General features: G+C 40.2%; 1 protein-coding gene across 1 annotated transcript in view; it reads right to left on the reverse strand.

Moving 5' to 3' along the window:
• The window catches only part of LOC149285263 (ATP-dependent 6-phosphofructokinase, muscle type), a 29855-nt gene that overhangs the window by 7655 nt on the left and 8689 nt on the right, over positions 1 to 13511 (reverse strand). The window contains exons 6-12 of the mRNA XM_089495546.1: positions 8981 to 9025; positions 8006 to 8114; positions 6101 to 6196; positions 5284 to 5376; positions 4874 to 4999; positions 1572 to 1636; positions 728 to 791 (exon numbers count right to left, since the gene is read on the reverse strand). Of these exons, the coding sequence (XP_089351672.1) occupies positions 728 to 791; positions 1572 to 1636; positions 4874 to 4999; positions 5284 to 5376; positions 6101 to 6196; positions 8006 to 8114; positions 8981 to 9025 (598 nt within the window). The remainder of the gene's footprint in view (positions 1 to 727; positions 792 to 1571; positions 1637 to 4873; positions 5000 to 5283; positions 5377 to 6100; positions 6197 to 8005; positions 8115 to 8980; positions 9026 to 13511) is intronic.

Genomic DNA, 13511 nt, shown 5'->3' on the forward strand with positions numbered 1-13511 from the left:
AAAATCCTCAACCACAGGCATGACCAATATGTATTATTTTTACTTGGAAAAGTACTTTGGGTGTGTGCGCATGTGTGTATATATATATATATATATATATATATAATTATATTTATATATATATATATTATTCTAAGTTAACTAATGATTTAGTTAGAATGCAATCTAGATGCATATTTGCAGTAACAGAAATTATGGTTTTCATTTTCTCTATAGTGGAAAAAATTGACTAATCCAAATTATAAAAAGTAGGTTACGTTTTGATTGGATGATCATCACGCACTACAGCCAATAGAAGTACCCTGTTTTCATTTTTGCACAAAATGTTTTTCTCACGTTTTCATGTTGAGAGCGATAACCTTACGGGTAGAATCAGACTGTGGTTTTTCATTTCCATAACACCTGATTTACATTTTTTGAATACATTACAATAACTCTTTCATAGCTATCTCAGCATGTAGATGACCAGCAGCATGTAGTAAAGAGAACAATGTAGTAGAAGGAGTTTTATTCTATGTTATGCCAGTTCTGTTCAACTCCAAGCCTTGAGGGCCACAATCGGGCATCTGTCCATCCTTGACTGAAAACAAGCGATTTAATGACTTTTTAATTTAGATGCCTTTGCTTAAGATGGAATATCCAAACACTGTTTGCCTGTTTGCTGCCCTTGAGGCTCAGAATTACACAGCACTGGGCTAAGAAATAGTTATACTGGAAAGTTATGTACCTTAGTAGAAGGTGGTCTTATGTGAGCCAATGTCCTGTAAACATTCCAGGTATTTTCAAAACTCCTGCAAAATAGTATAAATTAAACGTTAGCCTGTAATGGGTGTTGAAAATGCTTATTAATACGCAGAAGAACGTCTCTTGGTTTCATGGGCAGATCTGGTCATCACACTGCCTCCGCCATGTTTGACTGTTGGTATAATGTCCTTATTGTGGAATGCTGTGTAAACTTTACTTGGGGGTCATCAAGATGTTTTTGGCAAAATGTGAGATGAGCCTTTGTGTTCTTTTTTGGTCAGCAGTGATTTTCGCCTTGCAACTTTCCCACAGTCTCTTTCTTATTGCAGAATCATAACTACTGACCTCAACTAAGGTAAGCGAGGCCTGCAGTTCTTGTACGTGTTAGTCTGGGTTCATTTCTGACCACCTTGATGAGTCGTCACCACTGCTCCAGGTTTTCTCCATTTTTAGATAATGGTTCTCCCAGTGGTTCACTGGAGTCCCAGAGCCCTTTCCGGCCCGATAGATGTCAATAACTTTGTTTCTCACCTGTTATTTGACTTAGATCTCAGCATCGCGTGTTGCATTTTGAGACCATTTAGCCTATTGCACTATGCAAGACAGGTTCTATTTAACTGATGTTTAGAGTCAAAGGTCCTTCACTAACCTTGCCTTAGACTGGAGGGCAAGCCTCCAAGGGTCAATTCTGAAATGTGCAAGCCTGTGCATGTTCAGTACAGATAGACACTGTATTATTAGCTCCTATTAGCACATGGCATAGGAACACTTATTTACCTGAGGAAAAAATATATCTTGTAGATTAGTAGGAAAGAATCGGTTTTTACCTTCCCCTCAACTTTAGCGCCTCATCAAATCTCTTCTCGTTCATTGCTTGAGTCACATCCTTGGTCTGTCAAGATACAAACATTAAACATAGACCAAGCTAAAAACATTGATTGTGCACAAAATAAACCAAGACATAGAATGCATTAAACCAATGCCAATAAAACATTATTCAAATATCCATTTGTATAAACTGAAATTGTTTTCAAGCGGACTTGATTTGCATAGAAGCAAAAGACGATAAAAATATTCTGGTTGTTAAAAACAAACATCAGAATAAAAAACTTAAAATTTACATTAACATGTCATTAACCCTTTGATCTCTTATCACAATGTAATTTCTCTAATGGCCTTCTTATTTTACTGACATAATAATAATAAAAGCTATATTTAAAAGGTACAGAAACCAAAACACAATATTTCTCAAACTAGGTTTTAATACCTTAAAAAGTTTAAGTAATAAATACTAATTCACATGTAAATGTTTTTTTTCATATTTAATAAAAACTATGATTGAGAAAAATGCATTTCTTGGTTTTATTTCCTTTTATTTGCCAACCTGCCCCCAGTTATGCACAACTGACCCCAGGCATGCCACTCTGCCCCCGATATGTCTTATACCGCTTACATGCCTTATACCCCCATTATGCACTCCACCCCCAGATATGCCTCATACCCCCCAGATATGTCTTATGCCCCCCTGATATGCCTTATACCCCCTATGTGCACTCCACACCCAGATATGTCTTATGCACCCCCTGATATGCCTTATACCCCCTATATGCTACTGTGCCCCTGATATGCCTTATATCCCCCTCTATGCCACTGTGCCCCTGTTATGCCACTCCGCCCCAGATATGCCTTATACCTCCCTATATGCCACTGTGCCCCCTGATATGACTTACACCCCCCTTATACACCACTCTACCCCCCTGATATTCCTTATGCCCCCCCTATATTCCCTGGTGTCTAGTGGGGGCAGCCGGTGAACCACTGCTGCTGGCCGGCACTTTCGCTAGAGCTTCTATGACTGGGCACCGGAAGGTCATGTGACGTGATGCCGGCGCTCAGTCATAGAAGCCCCAGCGGAAGTGAAGGGCAGTGGAGGTTGTCTGCGCACACGTTCACCAGCTGCCAGAGAGGAGGATCTGGATCTTAGTGTTATAATCTCACCTCATTTTACAGTCTATAAAATCGATTCAACTAAGCGATAATGAAATCAATTAGTTGTTGTAGCCCTATGTATATGTATTCAGTTTTCCATATACAGACTAAAAACATAAGATACAATTACCGTATATTCCGGCGTATAAGACGACTGGGCGTAGAAGACGACCCCCAACTTTTCCAGTTCAAATATAGAGTTTGGGCTATACTCGCCGTATAAGACTACCCCTCTACCAAGCGTACAGCAACCAGCCAATCACGGCAAACGATGTACCTTACCGGTGATTGGCTGGTTGTTATACAGACATATACCGTATTGGCTCTAATATAGGCCGCACTTTTTTCCCCCCACTTTAAGTCTTTAAAGTGGGGGTGCGGCCTATATTCGGGGTCTAGCGGGCAGGGTTAGGATACAGATCCCCCGCAGCGGTGCAGGGGACCTGCATCCTACTCCCCGATACTCTTAGACAGCCTCCCCTGCCAGCACTTTCCACGGGGGGGGGGGGGGGGGTGCCGGCACGGGAGGTTGTCTAAGCGCATCGTGCGGATGGTCACCGGCTGCGGAGGTTGTTTACCCGCATCGCCGCAGCCGGTGACCGTCCGCACGATGCGTTTTACCTCTGCCCCCAAGACTTACCAGAGGAGACTCCCGGGTGTCTTGCGGGGCCGGCGGGGGACATCTACGCAATACGCGTATACAACTTCCGGTGCCGGCACATCAGCTGAGTGTCGGCACCGGAAGTTGTGTACGCGTATTGCGTAGATGTCCCCCGCCGGCCCCGCAAGACACCCGGGAGTCTCCTCTGGTAAGTCGGGGGGGGGGAGGAGGAGGACAGTGGCAGCATATCTGCTGTTTTTTTGGTGCTTTTTTAAAGAAAAAAAAACTTTTTCTTTAAAAAAGCACCAAACTTTTAGGGTGCGGCCTATATCCAAGCCAATACGGTACATACATACACTGCCCTTACACACACACACATATATATATCTACACATACTCCTGTCCATACATACACATTTATACACTGCCCTCACCACACACCCCTGCCTTTACACACACATATGTATGTATATATACATATATATATATATATATATATATACACACATATACACACACACACACGTGTATATACACACACCAGCTTACAAACACACAAATACACTGACCATCTCACACCAACATACATACACTGCACTCACACCCCTTTCTCCCCATCTCTTACCTTTCTCATCTTCTATCTTCTTTCTTCCATCCAGTTGTGGGAGCGCGAGGTTTGTCATTTCAGACCTCTGCTTTACTGCTCCCTCATCACTACGCGCCGGCAATTGATGCCGAGCGCCGGTACATGACGTCATCCCCGTGCTCGGCATCAATAGCCGGCGCGTAGTGATTAGGGAGCACGGAAGCCGAGGTCTGAAGTGCCAGACCTCGAGCTCCCTAATATTGGGCTAGTTAGAGGGAGGTCGTGATCTCCCCAACCAGCCCTACTGATCAGGGCTAGTTGGGGAGATCACGATCTTGCACCTACCTCGGCGCGGCCCTGAAGACCGGCCCAGGGGAGGCGGCTTCTCCACTCGCCCCTCCCCTAGAGATTCGTGGGACTCTCCGGCTCGGTAAGTACCCGGTACTCGGTTAGTACCCGGCGTATAAGACGACCCCTGACTTTTGAGAAGATTTTCTGGTGTTAAAAAGTCGTCTTATACGCCGGAATATACGGTATATGCAATTATATACAATTTTATAATATACTGCTTTTTATCCCTTGCTGACTAGCTGCTTCACAGATCCCTTAAGGATAAACACTCTAAATAGAGGTAATCTTGTTACGATCACTTCCATAGATAAAACGAAGGTGTCTCATGTCAATAGCTTATACATGGAAGCAAGTACACATCTTTTGGATGCCTACACCCATCTTTTATTCAGATTAAATGTTTTTTCTCCGAATGGGGTACACGTGGATATGGGTGGTGCCCATCCGCTTCTTACAGTACATGTATTCAATGAGTATGACAAAACTAGAATAGACGGGTGAAGACAAAGGGATACATTAGGTAAAGAGGACCCTGCCTGCAAGTTAAACGCTCTTCCAACGCTGGCTGCGTGTCACAGAATGTAGGGTGAAATATAACTTACCACTTGAACGCACTCCATTAAGGGCAGACGGATTGCTTGGTTTCCAGTCAAACTGACCACACAAGCTGGTGTATCAGGTGTCCCCTCCAACAAGGCCATAACAGCTTCAACACCCATTCTGCTTCCCTATCAAAGAGAGCATCACGGTCAGCCATTCTCTTCACATATTCGCCTGTATTACGGTTCCACTGTCCAGTTAGTGATATACATGGCAATTAATTCTAAGTAATGCGTAGGTTAGAGTGATTAATAATAGGTATACCCTACTATTATTGTTAATCGATATGCAACATAGAACCAAAATAAGTTACGGAAACAATAACTATTGAGAATTATTATTTTATTATTGATCATGGCAATTTCAGTGCATTTCCTATGGATTAATAACGTGAAAAAAAAAGAATTCTTACCAGAATCCTGTCAAAAGCCGACGGCGTTCCACCCCTCTGAACATGGCCAAGGACGGTGACTCTTGTATCATATGCAAGACGTTTCACAACTAGCTGCATGTATAAGAGAGAGCAATAAGTCATTTGTTTAAAGGGACGGTACACAGGAAAATGCACGTAATCTATGTATTTAAAAACAATAAAGAATAGATCGTGGTACTTGTTTTGAGTAAAAGTGTCTGTTTGGCTTCTTTCCCACCTGGTACACACGTTACCTAAGCCTTTCCTCTCCTCTTAACAGGAGAGCCTTTGTGACATTATTTATGGGTCCTGGGGGGAGGGTAATTCCAGAACTGTTAATTAAGAAATTAATCTTTGGTTGAATTAGTTCTGACCGTCATTATGGGTATCTGGTTGGAGAAAATGAGTTCACAGCACAGCAGTAAGATGCAGCAATATGTTATGGAACAAAGGCTATGGAGATAGAAACGGCTATGGACATGTCACTTCAAACTCATTAGTGTGGTGTGGATGGTTTGAGGCTCTTGTGGAGCCGACTGATGATTTTCCCAATAAAAATGCTTCATTCAGAGTCTTTCCTGATTCTCAAGGCAATGTGGGGTATAGAATTATAATGAGATGTGACTGGACCTATGACTTTTTATTGGGCAAGGTGGAGCTCTTGAGGGACACATCTGCCTTCACAATAATATACTTATAATTATGGGAAACATTTGTGAAAGGATCCTCGAGTAAACCTTATAAATATTGCTTTGGATGATCTTAAGTTCATGTTTGAGCAACACCTAAAAAATGAAAACATTTAGACAACACTTACATTTTTAACATATTCAGATGTGATAGGTTTGCCACTTATGTCAATTGCTCCTTCAGCAACAATAATAATGTTTAATCTCGATCCACGGTCTCTTGTCTGGAAGAAAAGTTAAGTCGTTAGCATTTCCGCAGACAGGAGGAGCTGTTAGACATGTCAAAGAACTTGAGGAGTATTATATTCATGGACATGGACCTTAAAATGCAAACCAAGTGCTTCGTTATGTTTGATGGAAATTTCGGTTAAAAATATATATATACATATTTTATTAATTTCATTTTCAACAAAAACTATGGCATTTTGTGTTTTTAATAAAAACACTTTCCTCAAGTTTTTATTTTTTAAAGGAATGTACACAAGGCAATTTTTGGTACGGTACCCCTGATGAAGCCGGTTTTGGGTACTTTTCTCACGGACCAGCCATTATCCTTAGCTTTCACATTATGTATGTGGCTTTGGGCAGTTTTATCTCTAAGGACATTAGCTACTCATTTTGACACCAATTCGGTGGATCGGGGCTGGTACTGGATAACGAGGTGACCCTGGCACTTTAAGCCCAGTGGCCACCTAATGAGGTCAGTGCGACTGACGGCTGGGTACAACAGGCCGCAGTAGGCAGGCATCTCCAGCTGGTGGCCGCAGACTGCAGCACCCTATTTGCCGCTGGAGAAGTGGATCAGATGTGTATGGAGCAATGGTTGGCAGCTGCCCGCTGCTTGTGGGACAATCACGAGAATTATTCCCCCCCCAATAGTAATCTCCCCTAATTTTACTTTTGTAGGTTGGTGTTTATTCCTCACCATCAACCACTTTCAGTTTTCCTAGACATTACATACATAGTTCTTTACATGTAGATGAATTCTATCTAATAGGATTCAGCTTTGCAGACCTCCAAACCCATTTTATTGAATAATCTATTAATCACCATGTTTTACAACTGACTACTGATATTGTTTCTAAGCTTGCGTGGCTGCTGATTTAGAACAGTTTGTTATTCTTTTTTAATTATCACAGTCAGTCGTGTATTAAGTCATGTATGAATGTTTCAATCAATTTCAGTTACTCATTGTCTTGTTAACTCCCTTCTGGGGTCATTTCGCCTTTCTTTTCAGAAATCTGCATTATCTTACTTAAAGGGATTAAGGTTGTGAAAGGAAATTAGGAAAGAAAGAGAAAAGTGGAACAGAATTTAAATGGAAAACCAATCATGAAATAAGTTTTATGGGTTCAGAGAGAAGTTTGTATTATTAAATTTAGGGAAATATCATACATATCAGAAACACAAAATGTAATGGAAGATCAGAACTATTTGGCCCATCTAATTTGCCTGTTTTTTCCTGCTTAAAAAACCTCGAGCCCCATTTGGTCCATGGTCTTCTCTTACTTTCAGCATAGCGATATGCCTATGCCATGCATGTTAAATTCCTTACTACCTCTGCTGGGAGACTGTTCCACTTATCCACCACCCTCTATGTAAAACTTCTCCTCTTTGAACTAATCTCCCCTGTTGTACTGTGTTGAATCTGTATTTATGTCACGTACCCTCTTCTCCGCTTCCATTGTACTATTCGCCATTGACAATGAATTGTACAAAAAGAAACAAAAGAGTTTCTGGATACTGATGAAAGCAAATAAAAAGAACATAAAGAGTGGATGGTGGGAATTCAGTTGCACTATGACTTGCTTTCATCAGCATTGGAGAATTATAATTGGATTGACCACTGAATCCAAAGATAAAAAGGACATGAGAAACATCATCCTTATGACAGATTTATACATTCTTCACAGACTTTTAATAGGAGAAGACATTTTAGTTTTGGTAGCAGCCATTTAGTTTTTCTTGATAATAAAAGTTTTAACCTTTCAGCTAATTTTATGTCATAATATCTATATGTTGGGTATTTGTACCTCCTGTAATCTTCTGCAAAGATGATCTTCCCAGTCCTCCTCTGGTGGAGACTCTGGAATAAAAACCCAGTCTGCACCACATGCAAGGGCTGTCACCAATGCCAAGTACCTAGAGTCCGGCACGAGAGAATTAAAATGGTTAGTGAAATGTAGAATACACTGGTGAATTACAAATACAGATGTTTACATAATACGCTTTAATTAACCCTAATCAGCCAAGCCTCTTTGCACCCTATGGGCGTATAGAAGAGGGAGAAGAGAGACCAGCGCCTAGTGTCATGGTCTATTCAAAATGGGATACTCCGTAAACTTGTCCACTGGAAGTAGAGTGAATTTTATCCCCTTCTTCACCACTCAAAGGACCTTAATTATCAAATCTAAAAGTCTGAGACACAGAAGTGGGTTTTAGCACTGTGTGTTATAATACCCACAGTTTGACCAAAACACAGACTAGATTAATGGCGGGGCACACAAAGCAATTGCTCCAGGGCCCCACCATTCTGAGGCTCCCTGCACCAATTGTTAGAGGCTTAAGGAGCTTTAAAATGTCCTTTACTACTATAGGAGCTGGAAAGTTAAGAGGAAGATCTGAAACTGTGCATTATGGATATTAAGAGACTAAGACATGACCCATTTTCTATTTCTCTAAAATTATCACCTACAACTAAAAACCATAGGTGGAAATAGAATGTGTCCTACATAAACACGCAGGCGTAGGATTTGCACAGGATGAAGTCAATCTAGTAAACTACAAATGCAAGTAACATTAGCCGCCGAATAATACTTGCATTTGTAGCTTACTAGCTTTACTCATCACTTTATTGCATTATTCGACCTGCTTCATCAATGAACGGACAAGTTCCTCCGATTCGAGACTAAATAGACTTGGCACGTTTAGTCAAAAGTTGCATTTAAACAACTGAAGTATAAAAGGATCACTAAAATGTTTTTTAAAACATTAATGATTGCACTTACCCACAGTGACGGCCCATCACTTCAAGAACAAAGGTCCTTTGGTGACTGAAAAGAAATATTTTTTTATATAACGTTTCATATCATAAAAGATACAATTAAACCCAAGCAACATAATCCCAGAGTCCTTACCACCAAACAATATCATATGCATGTCATTAAATATTGAGTTTAGCCAAGGCTTCTACATCATAAGGTCTCTGATCAGTGGCAACTCTAGAAACAATATATAGGGGGGGCACACAAGATACCACAGTCAAACTGGGGGGGCATTAATAATTTCCACCATTAAATCATACCACTGGAAAAAAAAAAAAAAAAAAAAAAAATATATATATATATATATATTTCCAAAAGTAATGTGCTATGGAATGATACTTGATCATTCAACATGGGAAGCCTGAAGCCACAATTTAGTAACTTTTGCACTAAATGATTTCAGGGCCTAATATTAGATTCTGCTGCTGATATATATATATTAGCCCCTGCTGCCCATATATATTAATATTAGTCCCTGCTGCCGATATATATATAAATATATATATATATATAAATATTATATCCTGCTGCTGATAGGAGGTATAGATCAACACATTAACGCACAAACCCAGCTTTGCATGTATAGCTCAATTGAAATTCACTTGTGATCTCAGCACTGAAGGTATATATCAAATAAATCAGACATACAAATCCTGTATTTGCAGGTATACAATAATAATATATGAAATGTAGCATTGCAGGTATAGATCAAATAAATACATGGAAACAGCTTTGCAGGTATTAATCAACTGAACAAGACATACAAACCCTGTATTTGCAGGTATACATAAATAATGTATGGAAGCATAGCAGATATGGATCTACAGAATAACACAGAAACCCAGCTTTGCAGGTGTAGGTCAATTGGAATTCACATAAAAACACAGTATTAAAGGTATATTTTAAACCCCCTAAATTACAGGCATAGATCACAGGTTGCACACCCCAAAGTCAGCCCTGGCGTCCACACTGCCCACATAGAACCTGGCCAGCACCCAGATAACACACATACAATTTGCCATCTTTGTCCCATATACACCCTGCCTGTGCCATCTTGGTCCCCAAGGCTCAAACATCCTGCTAGTGCCATCTTTGCCCTTCCACAATTATACATCTATGATACACACAAACACATTAACTCATGCTCTCCCTCATTCGGACAATTCATCCATTTTAAGAAACTATGCCCCTTGGAGCTTCAAATGAGGGGCTACATGTATTTCTAGGACAAAAGTTGACTGCACATATAATGATGGAATATGTCGCTTTGGCTAGAAAATATGTTTTTTCTAACCATAGCGACATGTTCATTTGTGTCTTGCGCACTCCAGGTTTGCACTAGAAACACATACAGCCCCTCATTTGATGCGCCAAGGGGTGTAGTTCTTGCAAATGTGTACTTTTTGTACCATAATTTAACTTCCTATGTGAGCAGTAATGCCACGTCAAGGCTTCAACCCTAATTACTGATCATTCACACGCCTTTCATATCTCCATTCACTCGCAGAAGCACACACCATACTTTCCATACATTCACTCACAGAAACACACACCATTCTTTCCCCTTACAATCCCAAAGAAATGATGGTAAAGGGAGAAAAAAATCACTTTTACAGCAAAAATAAGTTTTGCAGTAAAAATGCAAGGCACTCCAGGGATAAAATGGTTACTCACGTACCACACAGGCTAAATGGCTGATTTTATTAATATTTGCAGTTCATCAGGATTTCAAAAATTGCCTCCCTCTAGCATTGGCTAAATTTAACCCCATGATCAAAGGGATCATGGGATTAAAAATTAGTATCGGCCATTTTTAAAAAGGGAATGTGACTTTTTATAGCTATATGATCACTGTGGTAACATTGGCTACCACAGTGGATCATTTAGCTAGAATACTTAAACTTTTTTTTTTTAAACTACTTTATGTTTAAATAATTGTTTAAACTGTTTTTTTTAATTTTTATTTTTTTAACTTAATATTTTTTTTCATAATATTTTTATAAGCTATATACCGTTGGAAAGGTGAAGTAATTACCTTTCCAACGGTATATGTTGGGGGGCTGTAGCTGCTTAGATGCCTGAGATACAGGCATCTAAGCAGCATGCCCCCATACCTCTTTAACTGACAATTGTCAGTTGTTAATAAAGTTGCGCGGTGACGTCATCGCGTTATTGCGCGAGACGTCACCGGGCTGATCGGGTGGCCCCGGTGATGCCCTTCAGTTTGAGGGGATTGCCGGGGTAGGTGGTGATGGAGGTCCACAGACCTCCATCAAGGTAGGGTAGTGCTAGTGACGGCATGGTGCCGTCGTTAGCACCTGACTGGGACTGCTAGCGACGGCACCATGCCGTCGTTAGCAGTCAAGGGGTTAAAGTCCCATTGCGGGACTGTCCTGGGTGACTCCAAATTTGGCGGGGGGGCAATTGCCCCCCTTGCCCCCCTGTAGCGACGCCACTGTCTCTGATGTTAAAGTGACACCCAGCTATCATATGCACTAGAATGTATAGGATAGCTGTGATCCCTTTAAATTGGCATTTTTTTTCTACCCTTTGCAAATGCATGGAGGGCTTTGACATAATGCCCCCCATGCATTCAATCTATACGCAGCATGGGGGCTTCGTTTAACCCCATTCGTGACAAAGGCTGATTTTACTTTTTGTACCCTTCGTGACAATGGCCGTTTTAACATTTCTGCGCTGCTTGTGTTTAGCTGCAATTTTCTTCTTTCCCGTTTACTGAACCCACACACATTAGATATTGTTTTTTTCAGGACAAGAAGGGCTTTCTTTAGATGACATTGTTTTGATTGTATTATATTATTTACTATTAAAAAAAGTATAAAATATGGTGAAAGATTTAGAAAAAAATGACTGTTTCTAACTTTTAGTTGAAAAATCTTTTACTCATCTATAAAAGGCAATAAAAAAACCTGCTAAATAGATTCTACTATTTGTCCTGAGTTTAAAAATACCCAATGTTTTTATGTTTTTTTGCTTTTTTCTGCACGTTATGGAGCAATAAGTACAGGTAGCATTTTGCTATTTCAAAGCCATTTTTTCCAAATCTGGTAATTCTTCCCCCCATGTGGCATTTCGGGTATCTTTGAACCCGGCCAATGCAATTTACCCCATCAAATCATATATTTTTGAAAACTAGACAGCCCAGGGTATTCCAAATGCTGGTATTTTAACCCTTTCCAAGCACTTATTCTACCATCAGCCTTTGTCAAACTTTATGGTAGTAATTTTTTTGCATTTGTTTTTTCACACACATTTTACTTTAGGTATGAATAAACAGGTTCTGGTATATGTCACTATCACAAAACACCCCAATATGTGTTTAGCAACATCTCCTGAGTACAGCGATACCTCACATGAATGATTTTGCCTGGCTGTTTGGGGGCAAAAGGGCCACATTTGGGGCATGCACATTTTTCAATGTTGAACTTTGGCATTTGGGGATCCACTGCCCATGCCCTATTTGGTACATCTTTGAGCCGGGCCATTTCAGTGTGCCCAATAAAGCCATATATTTTTGAAAACTAGACACCCCAGGGTATTTCAAATGCTAGTATTTTAACTCTTTCCATGCACCATATCTACCACCAGTCTTTGTCAAACTTTGTGGTAGTCATTTTTTTGCATTTGTTTTGTCACACACATTTTACTTCAGGTATGAATTAAAAATTTCTCGTATATGTCACTATCACAAAACACCCCAATATGTGTTCAGCAACATCTCCTGAGCGCAGTGATACCCCACATGAATGATTTTGCCTGGCTGTTCGGGGGCAAAAGGGCCACATTTGGGGCATGCACATTTTTCAGTGTTGAACTTTGGCATTTGGGGATCCACTGCCCATCCCCTATTTGGTACATCTTTGAGCCGGGCCATTTCAGTGTGCCCAACAAAACCATATATTTTTGAAAACTAGACACCACAGGGTATTTTAAAGGCTGGTATTTTAACTCTTTGCATGCACACATTTTACCACCAGCATTTTTTCAAAGTTTGCAGTAGTATTTTTGTGTGTGTATTTTTCCCACACACACCTACTTTATGTATGAATTTACAGCTCCTGGTATATGCCGCTGTCACACGACACCCCAATATGTGTTCAGCAACATCTCCTGAGTACATTTATACCCCACATGCATGGGTGTGTCATTTTTGGGGGGAACTAAAAGGCCACATTTGGTACGTGTGCATTTTTCTAATTGGAAATTAGATGTGTGGCCATCCTTCCCCCCGTGTTAATTGGGACATTGTTGAACCCGGCCAATTCAATTTACCCCATCAAATCATACATTTTTTAAAAGTAGACACCCCATGGGCTCACAAAAATATATTTTTTATATATATATATTTTTTTTTTGCCTTTTTTTTTATTATTTTTTTTAACATTTTTTTTCATCTTGAAGGTTCCCCTGATAGTGACATCAGTGGGAAATTATTTTTACATTTTACTGGTTTTTTACTATTTTTTTTCTAATT

This window comes from Sceloporus occidentalis, unplaced genomic scaffold (genome assembly GCF_023333645.1).
Source record: "Sceloporus occidentalis isolate IW3139 unplaced genomic scaffold, rSceOcc1.0.p SCAF_82, whole genome shotgun sequence".
Classification (NCBI taxonomy): domain Eukaryota; kingdom Metazoa; phylum Chordata; class Lepidosauria; order Squamata; family Phrynosomatidae; genus Sceloporus; species Sceloporus occidentalis.